The 16,247-nt window shown below is 49.4% G+C and overlaps 1 protein-coding gene across 3 annotated transcripts in view; it reads left to right on the top strand.

Moving 5' to 3' along the window:
• MAML3 (mastermind like transcriptional coactivator 3) overlaps nt 1–13,075 on the top strand; it is a 366,154-nt gene extending 353,079 nt beyond the window's left edge. For 2 of the 3 annotated variants that reach the window (XM_037126172.2, XM_037126174.2), the window contains exons 3-5: nt 907–1,155; nt 5,019–5,103; nt 9,538–13,075. In XM_037126172.2, the coding sequence (XP_036982067.2) occupies nt 907–1,155; nt 5,019–5,103; nt 9,538–10,535 (1,332 nt within the window). In that variant the 3' untranslated portion in view covers nt 10,536–13,075. The remainder of the gene's footprint in view (nt 1–906; nt 1,156–5,018; nt 5,104–9,537) is intronic. The other variant, XM_037126173.2, reaches the window with a different exon arrangement.
• Nucleotides 13,076–16,247: the final 3,172 nt, after the last annotated feature.

Here is a 16,247-nt window from a genome sequence, read left to right as displayed (position 1 = left end):
TTGGGAGATTATATATTTTGGGGCAGCGTAACACGTTCCTGCTTTTCATCATCAGCGACTCAGGATTTGTTTTTCAACATTTATCAAATGTCACAGTCACAGTGGTCCCCTGTACAACATGGGTCTGGAGGGCACAGGTCCACTTCCATACAGGCTTTTCAACAAGTATACAGTCGTTTCTTGGTGTCCCCAGTGGTGATTCGACCAACTGGGTTGGAACAGTATCTTCAGTCCGCAGTTGGGAATTTGCAAATATGGGATTGTGTTGGTCTAGGCCACGTCAGGGACTGGAGCAACCACAGATTTGGGTACCTGAGAGGGTCCTGGAACCAGTTCCCTGCACACTCTGAGGAAAGACTACAGTCAAGTTTTGAGGAGAGTCAAAAATTATACCTGGATTTTCAGGTGCACAGGGGTCAGCGCCCCAAACCCCACATTGTTCAAGGTGCATCTGTAATTAGAATTCCATCCAATAGCAGATCTGTGAATGAATAGATCCCAGCAAACTTCTGCAAATGCCGCTTGTACCCCCCGAAGCAGAAGTCCCTTTTGACCAGATAGACAGGAAGGACTAAGAGACGAGGTCAGGCTGCCTCTCCAGGGCTAAGGTAAACCCGACCTAAGGGCTCATTTCCCTGCCTTTGGGAGCACAGAGCCTCTGCGGAGAACCCAGCTCTCATGTTCCTTAGTGCCTTTGGAAACAGAATGGACTTGGTCTCAGACCCCAGCACCACGGTCTGAGTGCTCCCCTGCGGCCTCTCTGGTCCCACTGTGGTAAGGCCACCTTTGAGGTCTTCTGCGTTGTTTGCATCGAAATAGAATGTGTGCCACCTGGGGGCCCTCTGCCCCAATGCCCTCCCTTCAAATGTGCAGTCACTGCATCAGCCTCTCTTTCTGTTCTCCCAGGAGCAGCACCCAGGTGGGCTTCCTCGGACCACCGGCCCCATGCAGTCCTCCGTGCCCCCGGGCTCAGGCGGTATGGTCTCAGGTGCCGGTCCTGCAGGTCCCGGCTTCCTGGGCAGCCAGCCCCAGGCGGCCATCATGAAGCAGATGCTTCTTGACCAGCGGGCCCAGTTGATGGAGCAGCAGAAGCAGCAGTTCCTGCGGGAGCAACGGCAGCAGCAGCAACAGCAGCAGCAGATTCTGGCTGAGCAGGTAACACGCACCCATGGCGTTGGTCCATTCCTGCAACTTCTCTTGTCCACGACGGCTTTCGGCCTGTGTCCTTTGTCGAGACGTCCACAGTCTAGCATTTCCCAGGATCACAAAAGAACCCGCAGAATTTAGACCTTTCAATTAGTTAGGCTTTTTCTTAGAATGAATTAGTTCTTAAAAAACAGGCTTCAGCCATCAGTTTGAAGGCCCATTTGCCAGAGAGACATCTTGCACTCAAGCCCGACTCCTTTTCTTCGGGTTTCTGGTCCAGGGGTCAGCATAATCAGCACGGGTGGCAGGGGCTGCCGCACCTCCTTCTTAAACTCTAATATTTCTAGCAGGAAGAAAAAAGAAAAATAATTCAGAGAACTCTGTTGAAAGAAAGTGTCGGGAGGAGGGGTTGAAGGGAATTCTACAGACTCGGTCATGAACAATGGAACAGGGACAATGGCAGAATAATAGGGCCCAGGGAGCCACCTGGAAACCTGAACTTGAGGTCACAGAAAGGGGGCAAATTTAAGGAAATTCCCAACAGCTCAGGGAGTCTTTAAGTTGAAGGAAGGTCTAGCACAAAGCCTTACCTTAGGCGTCTTCGTCCACCTTCACCGCGTAATTCCTCCAGCTTTGTTCCAGTGTCATTCTTCTTGGGGGTGTTTTGTTTTCAGAGGCCCATGCCTGCTTTCCTATTACTCCGGGAAGCCTGAGGCCTTCCACAAGAGCCCCTCAGGTAGAGCCTGTGGGGTCTACACAGGGCCTACACATGCTTGTATTACAGGAGATGTCAGGTTGTCACCTAAAGCTTAAGACTCCACAGAGCTCCGCCTCACAGTTACTGCCCTTCTAGAATGTTCCTAATAGGGTCAGAACTTTGGAAATGTATTAAGTACCCTCCACCACCCACTGGGTGGGACACAGACGTGTTGAGACCCCTACTAACCAAGCAGTGCAGTTCAAAGTAACACCAGTCGTCCCCAGATAGAAAAATTGTACAGTACACCTGTTCCACTTTTTGCTTTTGTTCCTGAACAGCTGAGTAATTATCTCCCTTTTCGCCAAGGCCCATACCTGACAGCTCTTGTACAAACAAACCTCCATCCCTCTCACCCTGCAGAAGGTGCGTGACAGGGAGCCACGCTGATGTCTCTCGGGCAGTGGTACCCAGAGCTGCCCGGGGGGGAAGCTGGGCTCTGAATCCTTCCCTCAGCCAGTCCCAGGTGTTCCTGTGACTGTGAGTGATGGCCTTTGCTGCATGTGCTGTGACCAAGACTCAGAGTGGGGTTGGGGTCAGCAGGCAGACCTCAGAGGTGCCAACGCAGGGATGTGCCCACTCAGCAAGGTGAGCCGACCCTGGGAACAAGGAGGTGGAAGACTAGGATAAGGGCTGCCCCAGGTGACACCCACAGAGAGAGTAGGGGGGGTCCCTCCCTCACCCAGGACAGGAAGAGATACAAGACTCCTTGGAAAGGACGAGGCAATGAGAAGTCGCAGAAACAGAAAACTTAGTACAATTCCCTGGAGACTGCATGTACCAAGAGGTGACGAGGGACCAAGGAGAGGAGAATGTGCCCCAGGCCAGAACGTGCCCAGTCTCCGGCCTATGGCATGGATTCAGAAAGCCACCTAACCTCGGTCCTCATCAGGGCTCATTGAAGGGGCCGTATGCCCCTCATTGAGGGGCTCAGCAGCAAGCCCTATGAAGGGCTCTTTGAGGGGTCGCGTGGGGTAACGTGTGAAAAGTCTTTGGAAACTGCACTTATGTCTATGGGGACCTGTCACAAAACCCCAGTGTCACAGAAGAGCTGCAGTCACATGAGCCAGCCCACCAGTGACACTGAGAAAAAACTCAAGTCACTGAAGCATCTTGGCTGCGCCTGGAGACACCGCTTCTCCACGCGGGCCGTCCAGGGGGTCTGCGAAGGGTGGGCTCTCAGCTCCTCGTTGTCAGGACGAATCTTGCCATGTTGACACCAAGATGGTGTCTTGGTCTTTGCAGCAGCAGAACGGTCCCCAACACTTCCAATTTTTGTAACAGCGTTTGGAGACACCTGGCCTTCCTGAAAGGACAGAGGAGGAGACACAGAAGGATCTGGGGCCTTGCTTACCTTGGGGAACTTTAAAATAAGTCTTGGGTGGCCTTGGAAATCAGAACAGAGCAGGTTGAAAGCAGGGGCAAAGGTAACATTTAATGCCTTCTCTGAAGAGTGCAGGGCATGTGGCCATTCATGTATTCCCAAAAGTCCCTCAGAACCTAGAAGTACTGAGCTGGAGGAAATATTAGAGATCCTCAAGTCCCTTCATTTTACATATAAGGAAACTGGACCCCGGAGCTGAAGAGACTTAAGGGAGATAACACAGCCTGAGGGGCGGGGCCTCCAGTCATGGCCCCGCCCCCGCCCACCCCAGGGAGTGTTTCCTGTTGTAAGAGGGGCAATAAGTGGGAAACTGGCTGGAGGAACTTTTATATGCTCGGCCTACTTTCACGAATACCCTTATATTGTTTCCTAAAAGATTAACATGATTTCTTGTCTACACTTTGTCCACGCAATTAATTACTTTTAGCAGTTTGTGCAAAACACCAGGTAGGCCCCACAGGTTGGGGTTGCCACAGTGCTGGCCAGCCTTGTCGAGAGAAGAGAAAAAAAAAAGGAGAAAATGATAGAGCTGCCCAAGAACAAAAACAAGACAAAAATAGAAATAAACATGTGTTAAGAAGTGGTCAATGTGTGTTGTTTTCTACACTCGAAACACTCGAAAGAGCAGGGCCCTTGTAGTGTGTGCTTTGTCGCCCTTGCAGATAAAAGGTGCCTCATGAATATTCAGTAGCTGCAGAAGGAGGTTAAGTGAGATGCTGAAGAGGGTCACGCAGCTACCTGATGGCAGACGAGAACTAAGACCCCTCTCTCTCCTCATCTCTTTCCCTTTCCACACACAGCGTGATAATGATCACCACCCATTCCAGAATATCAGTCATAGCACGAGCAAAGCAGAATCCCCGTGGGTGGGGAAGAAAGACTAGCCCGCAGGCCTCCTGACTCCGTGTGGATTCATTCCCACATAATTTCCTTGAGGCAGTCGGTGCTGGATATTTCACTTGTGGAGATGGATTTTACAAGCAGGGTGGCCTCACGGGAATAACATTAGCCTCTTTTATAGCCCCTGAGAATCCCGTCTTCCAATACCCGAAGCGTCTATTTAGGTCATTAAAATTTAGTCGCTTGTCCCTTTGAGCTCAGTCCCCACAATGCTAAGGAAAACACGCAGGCTGATGTTGGAAAGTCAAAGTCAAAGCTGCCACCAGCCCATGTGCACAAGAGGCACGAACAAATATGCTCCCAGCAGCAATCTTTGGGACGGCCCCAAACTGGAAATGCCCTAAATGACCACCGCTAGCAGGACAGCTTAATCAATTGTGATGTTAATAGGATGAAATACCCTCAACTCTCAGTAAGAAGGAGCAGACCGCAGCATCCACGTGACTGGATCTCCCAAATACTGTGAACACAAGAAGCCCGACACCAAAAGCAGACACAAACACATTGTATACGTCCATTGTCTGAAATACAAAAGTAGATGTGTCCGATTAGTGTAGTTAGTTCGGCGGTGGTTCCCCGGGGTCAGATGAAGGGTAAAGACTGGCAAAAGGGGTTCCTGGCAACATTCTGTGTCTCCATCGAGATGCTGCTTCCAGGAGTGTGTTCACTTGTGAAAACCCATCAAGCTGTACACTTTACTTTGTGCGCTTGCCCCTCGGCATGTTATCCTTCAACACAGAGTCCAGCCTGGGAAGAAACCGCTCAGCGCAGCAGGCTGTTGAACTGCGCTCGGCCCCCTCTCACCTCTGCCTGTCTCGCCCTCTGTTCCAGCAGCTGCAGCAGTCACATCTACCCCGGCCGCACCTCCAGCCACAGCGGAACCCGTACCCCGTGCAGCAGGTCAATCAGTTTCAAGGTGAGGCCTGCGTAGCCGGTAACCTTGCCTTCTGTGCTGTGTTTGTGTCAGGGAACATTAAGAATGTTTAAGGAACTGAGAGTACCAACCAATCAAAATGTATTCTTAGGGGCCCCTTGCTGGGTCCCAGAGAGTTTCTGGTGGGGTCAGGGAGGGGTTGGGGGGCTGAGGCAGCTGTTCTTTGCCGAAAGTACAGGAGCATTTCAATAGTCCAACCAATAAGAACGTGCAGGTGCTGGCTGGCCCACTGTCAGTGTTGCTGACATTGGGGTTGTCATCTCAGTGACTGCAGGAGGGGCTGGGGGCAGGGAAAGCGTGTACCACATCTTTCTTACTAACCCCAGTGGACTGTCTGGCCAAAGCCTTCGCTTCCAACTGCCCAAGTGGGAGCTACTCTGGCTCTCAGTAACCACTAATGTCTCCTGACTATATAAAACAAAAGGCCTTGAGGACAGTTGGACGACCTTGGTCCTGCTGCGCTTTGCAGAAATCTCAAATCATGGCCCCCACATGACATGTGCACATGGGTACACCGATTTCATTCTTTTGCCAAGTAGGAGGACCATTCAAATATCATTCTTTCCATGTCCAGTAAAGAGAGCCCCTGGTGATCTTGTGTGGGGTGGAGGGTGCGCCTGCAGACCATTCCCAGCCTGTTCACACGGACGCTCCAGGGGCCCCGTAACAGATGGAGATTAGAAGCCCTAATTCCCATCCCTTCCTCCTTTCATAGGACCTGACTCAAAGCATCCTGAGTTCTCACAGTTGCCCATCCCTTTGTGAATCTGTCAGTAGCCATGAAGCACCGTGCACAGAAATATGCATATGTGAAAATATATAACATTTTACAAGGGCTACACCCCTCCATAGACTGCAGGTAGAATGGGATTTAGGGTAACATCTTTCAGTCTTTGGATGATGACACACAAATAGGTTATAAAGACAGTGCAACCAGCCACAACCAACATTTCTTAAATGCAATACAGTAGGAAAGAAACTCGGAGTGTTTCATGATGAGGGAAACTCGTGTTCCTGCTCTATTGTGCAGGTGTGCGTGCCGGCTCGTGTACTGTGAGTCAGGCTTTAAGGTCAAGGTCTGAAAGCCACAGATGTTCAAAGCCGGTCTCACTGAAGACGGCCCGTGAGCACGCTGACACCGGAGTGGCTACCACTCCCATGTGACCCAGAGAAGGACAGAAGAAACCGGGCTGCCCACAGGTGTTCCCTGCATGACATCAGTGCCAATGCTCTTTGAAGACCTGTTTCTCGCTTGGTCATGGGCGAGGAGGGGTGGGAAACGGTCATTGCTACATGGGTAGTCTTTGTCGCAGACACAGGGCCCTCCTCTGTTCCTGTAGTCGTCACACTTCACTTGCATCAGCATCCCCAGCAGAGCCTGTTAAAACACAGGTGGCCCACCCACCCCGCGGAGTTTCTCACTCAGGAGGTCTCTAGTGGGACCAGAGAATTCACATCTTAACGGGCTCCCAGGAGTGGCCGCTGCTGGCGGGAAGTACCTCCCTTTGAGAACGGGAGCTTTATATCATGAACTAATTAAACACATGAACTCGGATAAACTTGGCATCATGTCCATTGGGTCTTCTAGGTTCCTACCTCATTTGCTATTTTCTGGAATAAGGGGACACACCAAAATTTAATGACTTCTCTGTATTAGGAATTATTTTGAATGCTTTGTTTCCACTCAAAAGTTCTCTTTGAATTTCTCTAAAACCTCAAAGCACAGGTAATAAACCAAAACATTTAGCTACACTTAAGCTCAACAACCAGTGTGTTCCTGGGCTGAAGTATGCATATATATATATATATATATATATATATATATATATATATATATATAAAATTTCTTTCAGTGTTTTCATCTATTTACTAACACCCTAGATATCGCGATGTTATGTATCTGGGAAAATAGCAAAGTGATAGGTGAGAATGGCGTCCTTGGAGAGATGTTCTGGTAGGAGGAGTGTGCATGAGAACCTCCACATCTCAAAGATGTTAACGACTGGCTTTCTCTCAATGAGCCCTGTGTCTCTGGGCAATGTTACGTGCCTATGAGGAAATGCTTCTTTTTCACAAATGCAGGCATCCGTGAGTGAAAATAGAACCTAGACCCTTTTAGGGAAAATGTTCGTATTATCCTCTCTGTTAGAATATGGGAGATTGTCTATGACTTTGTGATGTTAGAATATGGGAGATTGTCTATGACTTTGTGATGTTAACTGCAAGAAAGTAGACAAGAAAATTAATTTGGCTACAGTGTCCCACAGTACTATCTGTTTTAGATAAAAAGACGACAGGAGAAAAAGTAGTCTGTTGTTTAACAAATGTAGTAATCAGGTAAAGGGAAGTTAATTCTTGGGATGCATTCAAATTTTCCCCTGTGTTTGTTTAAAATTACTGATGGCAAAAAAAACTAGATTAGTAAAATGCTTTTTGTTTTCCTTGAAAATATGATGCTGATTGCCAATTTTAAAATGCATTCTTCCATGAATGCATTTTCCATAAAAACCTTCCATAAAAATCTCATTCTTCCATGAGATTTACACCTCGATAGCGCAACCATTTATACCAAGTAAAAATAAAGGTTGGCTTGGATTAATCTTTTCACACCTCTCAAAAGGCATTGCAGCGTTTCTGCCTCTTCATCAAGGAACCTGCGTCTAGTTCAGAAACCTAGTCCACACAATACCCAGGCCTCAGCATGGCCGGTATATGCAGGCAACAACATAGCTCGTGACACTGAAGCCTTCTTCCCCACAGGCAGCCCCGCAGCCTGTGTGTGTGACGTGGGTCTATCTGATCAGTGTCTGAGTCAGCAATATTTTTCCCGTAAATTTTTAAATAAATAACTCAAACCCCATTTCGCTGTGGTCAATCGGATTGGCCAAGCAGTTTGATACAAATTTTGCCGTTAAGGTAACAAAACTTCATAACAAGATTACAAGTTGCACTATATACTCCCATCCGGTATTCAATCAGGAACTTTTGATTTTTTTTTAAGAAATCACTTAGATGTAATTAAGCTCAAAACACACACACACACAAAGGAAACATTTCTAAGGATGGGCCCTGGATCTTCCCGCCTTCCCCACAGTGGCCATGCCATTTTTCAATACAGAATGGTATTGATCTCCAGCCTCAGAAACTTAAATCATAATCAAAATTCTTATCATTTTCTTTCTTAAAGGAAGAAATAATATATGGAGACATATTTGCTGCCCAGAAATCAATGCCCCCATCAGGAAGACAAAAACACACTTCAGCTATCTGCCAAGGTGCCAGGTTTAACAAGGTTACACCGTTCTCATCTCAGTTCCAGGGAGGGTCCGATTTGCTTACAGCATCGATTGGCTCCCACACTGCATCTTTTTTAAATGTCCAAGAAAAGAAACTATTTTTCTTTGTCTCAGAGAGTTAATCAGTAGCAGGGAAAATCCACTTTGGCTCCTCCTGTCCCTTCCAGCCTAGACTGGGGTTCGAAGGGTGACTTTGCTCCTCTCCTGGCTGGTGTGGAGGTTCCCTGGGAACTTGGGAAGCACTCACTCAAATGCCTGATCAGAGAGGAGGAGCAGCTTGGCTCTCCTACGAATGATGTTGGCTCATATTCTGGCCAACATTAAAACTCGCCTAGCAATCTGCTGAGAGCCGTACTCACTGCTGATTTCAAGGAGTGGACTTCACTGGAGAAAGCCATAAAGTTCACTGCCAAGTAGCAAGTCGCAGGATGCTTTCTTTTTCCAGCTCAGGGAGCCGGCCAGTGGCACGCACCGTTATGAGTTAGAGAATCTGGAGCATGTGGAAGTCTACGGAGTGGGTCCAAAAAAAAAAAAAAAACCACTTAAGTGTCAAAGTAGCTTCTTGGTAGAAGCAATGGCCTTTAACCTCGCAAATCCTGCTCAAGTCTTAGGGGGAATCAGTGTAATCATGGTCTTTACTGACAGTTTGCACAGGGGCCGAGTTTCTTCTAAATTCAGTCCCAGGAGGTGAGTTTCCTCTCACCTGCAAGGAACAGGGTATCTAATTGTTTGAGGATGACATCACATCAAGAAACGAAAAATAATTTGCTTCTGAAATGTGAACAAAAATAACATCAGGTGAAAAGTTAACTACAGAAGCGTGTGCACACAGGGTCTCCATTGATGTGTGTCTGTTTATACATAAACCATAGCCATAGTCGTCTTTGGGAACTTGGACGACCAGTCTTCATCTTTGTGCTTATTAGTAGTTTCCAGACTTTTCACAATCAGCATTTGTTGCAAGCAGAAAAAATGATGATTGTTTTTATTCAGGATTTATTATCAGAGTAGATGCTTTTCTATAAGAGGACCCTGTCACTCCCAGCGAAAGCCCCAGCACCGTGTCCCAGGACACTGCATGTGGAGGAGAGTGAGTGGTGTGTGTGCTTTCTCGCCGCAGGTTCTCCGCAGGAGATAGCAGCCGTGCGGAGCCAAGCGGCCCTCCAGAGCATGCGGTCGTCACGGCTGATGGCACAGAACGCAGGCATGATGGGAATGGGACCCTCTCAGAACCCAGGGACAGTGGCCACAGCCGCTGCCCAGTCAGAGATGGGACTGGCCCCTTACAACGCCACGCCGACCAGCCAACCGGGAATGTACAGCATGAGCCCTGGAATGACCCAGATGTTGCAGCACCCAAACCAAAGTGGCATGAGTATCACACACAACCCAGCCCAGGGGTCGAGGCAGCCCGCCTCTGGGCAAGGGGTCGGGATGGTGAGCGGATTTACTCAGAACATGCTGGTGAACTCAGCCATGACCCAGCAGCACCAGCAGATGAAAGGGCCGGTGGCCCAGGCCTTGCCAAGGCCCCAGGGCCCGCCGCGGCTGCAGAGCATTATGGGAACGGTCCAGCAGGGAGCCCAGAGCTGGCAGCAGAGGAGCTTACAGGGGATGTCCGGGAGGACTAGTGGAGAATTAGGGTCATTCAGCAACGGTGCCAGCTACTCCCTTCAAGCCGGCCAGCCGAGGCTGACCAAGCAACACTTCCCACAGGGACTGAGCCAGGTCATGGACACTAACACTGGTGCGGTGAGGACCCTCAACCCGGCTGCCATGGGTCGGCAAATGATGCCACCGCTCCCGGGGCAACAAGGGACCAGCCAGGCCAGGCCGCTGGTCCTGTCTGGCCTAAGCCAGGGCATCCCTGGCGTGCCTGCGTTTGGCCAGCCCCCGGCCCAGCAGCAGATGCCCAGTGGCAGCTTTGTCCCAGGGGGCCAGAGCCAGCCCTATGAGCGGAACGCCCCTCAAGACATGTCCTACAGCTACGGCGGCGAAGCAGCTGGGGCTTCCTTCCCTGGTCTCGCGGACAGTGCCGACCTTGTGGACTCCATCATCAAAGGTGGGCCAGGGGATGAGTGGATGCAGGAGCTCGATGAGCTGTTTGGAAACCCCTAGTCGAGCGGGGCCCCACGAGCCACAACTCCAGTGGTGAGAGTGTACCACGGGCAAGCAAACAGGATGTGGACCCATCCTCGTTTTTTGTTTCTTTGACCCACGTAAACTGAGCAAAACCACAGCGGGCCGAGAGAAGAAGATCCAGGTGCCAATCCGCAGCCCCGTGGGGCCTCATTTCACCTGGTTTTCACACCACAGACGAGACAGGACGCCGTGCAGATCCCTGCTGCGAGAGACACACACGGCAGAGGCAGGTGGGGGAGACAAACCTGAGCCCCGCCAGGCACGCCCCGCAGTCGATCGTGGGGCCCAGCAAGAGCTGCTCCAGCCCTGAACAGCTGCTGCCCAAGGCACGGTGCCCGTCAGCCCCTCCCGGCCCAGGTGTGGACACTGCAGCTTTGGCCACACAGGAGACAGAGCCCTGGGCGGGGGAGCCCCGCAGAGCCTGCTGGGTGGTTGTGCAGGCCAAGAGCACAGGTCAGAAATGTGCTGAGTTCTGGCTGGAAAGAGATGTCAGGCTTCAAGACCTGTGCCTGGATGTAGAGGGCAAGTGCAAAGAACGGCGGGATGTCACAGGGAGACTTCAGTGCAGGGTCTTCCAGGCCTGTCCCCTGCCCCGAAATGACCCTCAGGAATGTCAGAGGTGTTCCGTTGGCTGCCTCACAAGGAAGCCAAGGGAGCTGGGAGGAGGGTCTGTCCTACAGTCCTGGGCCGGCCCTCTGCTGGTGGCCATGGTGGCCACTGCCCCACGTGGTTGGGATGGAGCCATCTGGGAGCCCAGTAAGATGGCAGCACATCAAGGCAGTTCCCACCCACTTGCGGCACCACAGGGCAGGGAGACCCTGGCGGATGCTGCGTGCCCACCCGCATGGCCACCTTCTGCTCCACCCCTGCCTTCGTCCCTCCTCGTGTCCATCCCAGTGTCCTTGCTTCTCATCACAGGTGAATTCCAAGAAATGAAGTTTTTGTCTCTAGGGAGCTGGGGAGAGTCGGAATGAATGCAAGAAGAATTTCGACAATGCCTACAATGTCAAGGCGACACAGGAGTGTTCCTTCACTCCCACGTGTGGAGCTGAATGGACAGTCTCTGCCGGGAACCGAGCAGGCTGCTGCAATGCTCAACGGTGGGTTCCCACACACCACGTCCCACACGCACGGTAAGCCCAGAGGGGGCCGGCCTGGAGGTCTCCTGCTCGGGCTCCCTTCGGGGAAAGCCCAGGGGTGATGCTCTGAAATCAGCCTTGCCCTTGCTCACCGGAAAGACAAATCTAAACCCCTGAGAGATGAGGCGCTGAAAAATCAATTACTCCACCTTACACATTCTGGTGACAAGGAGGAAGACAGTTCCTTCCACATGGGCGAAGCAATCCCCTTCAGAAGTCCCGTACAGTCGCTCTCCCCGCGATTCACCCAACTCTGCCCCGACAGACGTCTGCCCCGGGCATCAACGAGCTCCGTGATTGTGAGGCCTGTCTCTTTTTTACAAGGACTTACCTGTATGTCCTGCCTCCCCTCCCACTGTCCGGTTTCGGAGGCCATGTGACATCAGTATTGTCCCACGTGAGAGTGACGTGTGATTTTTCCCCTCCCACCCTCCCTTCCACGTTCGAAAGGCTGGATCCCTTCTGGGCCGTCACATGCAACTCGCCGCACCAGAGCCCGGCCTGGGGACCGTGGGGAAGTGGACGGGCTGCCCTGGGGGAAGGTTCTGAGAAGGGGGGCTTCCAATGGAAGGCTAAGGGCAGAGGATGTAGGGGTGGCAGGCGGGAAAACACCGCCTTGCCTTGCTCACCAGGTCCTCAGGTTACAGATCTAATGAGCAAGGAGCAGATGGAGTGAGGACAGGTGGCCAAGAGCCCCGGGGGGGGGGGGGGGGCAAGTCTCTCCGGGAAGAGGTGTCAGTAGGGTGACGGCACGCACCCTGCATGGGAGGGAGCTGCCAGGGAAACTCCTGAGTGGAAACATGAAAACCAAAAACACAATGTAAGCAAACAAGACAGAGTAGATAATTACCTTTTTCTGAAAGGTACAGGAAGTAAGTATATAAGCAACGAGGAGAAGCTAGAGGCGGCTGCTGGGAGAGTGGCTGTGTTACCTTTTAAAAGCTTCCTCCAAATGCTCAGTCCTGGGACCAACTAAATAGAGAGTAGATTTTAATAACGTTGTTTTGTTTTTGTTTTTACTACGGTGCTGATGTATATGTAATGTCTAAAAAAAGTTATCTGTAAATAAGTTTTTACAATATGGCAGATATCACTGGGTCTACTATCTGTAAAAAATATATACATATAAATATATATATACTGTTTGTTTAAAATAGAGTATTTTTATTTCATTCCTTAACTCATCATCACAGCAGTGGTATTGCACTTCAGATGACATCTAATTACTAATTTGTACTGTATGACCTATGGCAACTTGCTCCATTTTATTCAGATTTTTCTAGTTTTCTCTTTTTACTTTGTACATTGAGCATTGCTTATTTCCTTTTAAGAAATGTACAGGACTCTTAAATGTAGAAATGAAGTGATGTTGACATACTACTTTTAAAGAAAAAAAACAAATAAAAGATTGTTATCTGAATCAACCCAAAGTCTAGTTTATTTTTGGATTGTCACTGGATCCCGAACCTTAACTAAGTACATATATTATGTCTGGGTTTTAACTGATTAACTGTGGTCCTGGTCTCAAAATTTTGGTATCATTATTTAAACATTTATGTAACGGTATAGAGCAACCCACCATTCACTGCCTCTTTAATCCAACCACATGACTGAAGTGTTCTGAATCAGCGGCGGGGACAGAGAACGCCAACTTTAAAGGGACCAGAAGTCCGGCTGTGCATTCAGCACTGTGACAATTCAGATCCATCTGGTTCATTCAGAGGACTTGGGGAAATGACAGTAAAAATTTTATTTAAAAAAAAAAAAAAGTAAGCCTGACTGGTATAGCTCAGTGGATTGAGCACGGGCCTGCAAATCAAAGGATCGCGGTTGGATTCCCCGTCAGGGCACCTGCCTGGGTTGCAGGCCGGTTCCCAGCAGGGGACGCACGAGAGGACACCACACATTGATATTTCTCTCCTCTCCTTTCCTTCCCCTCTAAAAATAAATAAAATCTCTTTTTAAAAAAAGGTAAGGAAACTAAAGGAATAGACTGGGGCGGGGGGAGTAACAGAGAGGTTTCAGCTCCCCTGGAGAGAATCCTGTCCACGCATGCTCACACGTACGCACACGGACACACACAGGTGCCTTACTTCTTCCAGCCCTGCTGGGCCTGGCTTAGCCCGAACCCAGCCACAAAGAGTTCAAGTGCTTCGACAGGCCCCTCCTCACCGGTGCAGGAGGGTGAGAGACACCCCCCAAAACACACACACACACACACACACACACACACACACACACACACACACACGTGAGATTTATGGTCTAGAGCGCCCCCTGCAGGATCAAGGATCAAACAGTGGCCAGGACTCCGCCTGCACTCGCCCCCTTGCTGGGCTTCTTGCCCTTCTCTGCACTGTCTCCGCCACTCCCTTTGTTTCCCATCCTGGGAGCTCCTAGTTAGCCACTCCCACACATGACTCCACCCCTTCGCTTCCAGAAGACGTGACCTAAGACCACTTCAGCAAAGTCAAAAATTGATCCTGCTGAAGTGGTCTTAGGTCACGTCTTCTGGAAGCGAAGGGGTGGAGTCATGTGTGTGGGAGTGGCTGGTGAACCACCTAAGGCTCTATTCTTCACCCAGCTGCCCCCGAAACAGCAGAGGGGGTCGCCATTTCCCTGCTCTGACCACGCCCCCACATACAGCATCACAACCCAGTGACCTGGGAGTCCAAAGCGCTGCTCCTCACACTTAAAGAGGGCAAACAGACCAAAAATGACTCAAGAAGATCTCAAAGCCTTAGAGCCTATAAATCTAAGCAATGAAGAAATAGCAAAACTCTCAGATGCACAATTTACAACACTGGTGATCAGGATCCTCACAGAACTGGTTGATTATAGCCACAAATTGGACAAATATATGAAGGCAAAACTAATTGAAATGAATGGAATTGCACAGGACACCAATAGCAATGAAAAGGAAACTGGGACTCAAATCAATGGAGTGGACCAGAAGAAAGCAAATAATGGCCAAACAGAAAAGAGTCAAGAAGCAAGAATTCAAAGAAATGAGGAGAGTCTTAGGAACCTCCAGGACATCTTTAAACGCTCCAACATCCGAATTATAGGGGTACCAGAAGGGGGAAAGGCACAGCCACCAATGGAAAACTTATTTGAACAAATAATAAAGGAGAATTTCCCCAATCTGGCAAAGGAAATAGACTTCCAGGAAATCCAGGAAGCTCAGAGAGTACCAAAGAAGTTGGACCCAAGAAGGAACACACCAAGGCACATCGTAATTACATTAGCCAAAATTAAAATGAAGGAGAGAATCCTAGAAGCAGCAAGAGCTAAGGGGACAGTCACCTACAAAGGAGTCCCCATCAGACTGTCAGCAGATTTCTCAAAAGAGACCTTACAGGCAAGAAGGGGCTGGAAAGAGGTATTCCAAGTCATGAAATCCAAAGACCTACAACCAAGATTGCTCTATCCAGCAAAACTTTCATTTAGCATGGAAGGACAGATAAAGTGCTTCTCACATAAGATCAAATTCAAGGAGTTCATCATCACCAAGCCCTTATTATATGAAATGTTAAAGGGACTTATCAAAGAAAAAGAAGTTAAAGAAACATGAACAGTGAAAGGACAACAAACTCACAGTTATTAACAACCACACCTAAAACAAAAGCAAACTAAAAGGACAGCTAGATCAGGAGTGGAAACATAGAAATGAAGATCTCAAGGAGGGTTAGCAAGAGAGGAGTGGGAGGAGGAGAAGGGGGGAGAAGGTACAGAAAATAAGTAGCATAGACAGTAGATAGAAAATAGATGGGGGAGCAAGAATAGCATGGGAAATATAGAATCTAAAGGACTTGAGACACATGGTCATAAACTAAAGGGGGGGTAATGGTGGGGACGGGGGGTAGGGTGGAGGGGAATGAAGGGGGGAATAGAACAACTGTAACAGCATAATCAATAAAAAAAGTTAAAAAAAAATTGATCCAAAACAAAGGTGATTTTCAATACATACAAGCCAAGAGAGCATGAACTTAACCGTGGAGGAGGAGGCCAGTCCTACTCAAGGTGGATCAGGGTTCCACACGGGCTGGCAGCTCACACCATGTGACACTGGGTAGCACAAGATCCAAAAACTGGCTGAATCTGGAGCGAGGTGCAGGGAGGCTGCCTCCAGAAATACAAGCATGCAGCTCTGAGAAGGGCTGAGTACTCCTTGTCCCGAGTAATTAAAACCACATTTTTTATTTACATGAAACTGTTCTGCACCGGACGAATGGAATACGTATCTCCCTTAAAATGACTGTGTATATGTGTAACCGTATTGACCTGTATAAAATCCCAGTGCCCTAAGTGGATGGTGAGGACAGACGGACGGAGGGCATAACCTCTACCCAGGAAGTCAGCAGGCATCTTTTCACCCAGTGAGAAAGATGTATTTTGTTCCTGAAAATCAAGGAACATTTGGAAGCACTGGATGAGCCATTTCAGCCCCTGACCAGTCTTTTCCAGAAACACTGGAGGGAAATAAAGGTGAACAACAAATAACCGGACACTTTCCCTTATGAATGACTTTGTTGGCCACGCCCACCTC

The sequence above is a fragment of the Artibeus jamaicensis genome, unplaced genomic scaffold (assembly GCF_021234435.1).
Source record: "Artibeus jamaicensis isolate MK-2021 breed Jamaican fruit bat unplaced genomic scaffold, CSHL_Jam_final scaffold_537, whole genome shotgun sequence".
Lineage (NCBI taxonomy): Eukaryota > Metazoa > Chordata > Mammalia > Chiroptera > Phyllostomidae > Artibeus > Artibeus jamaicensis.
This window is presented reverse-complemented; position numbering and strand designations above follow the sequence as displayed.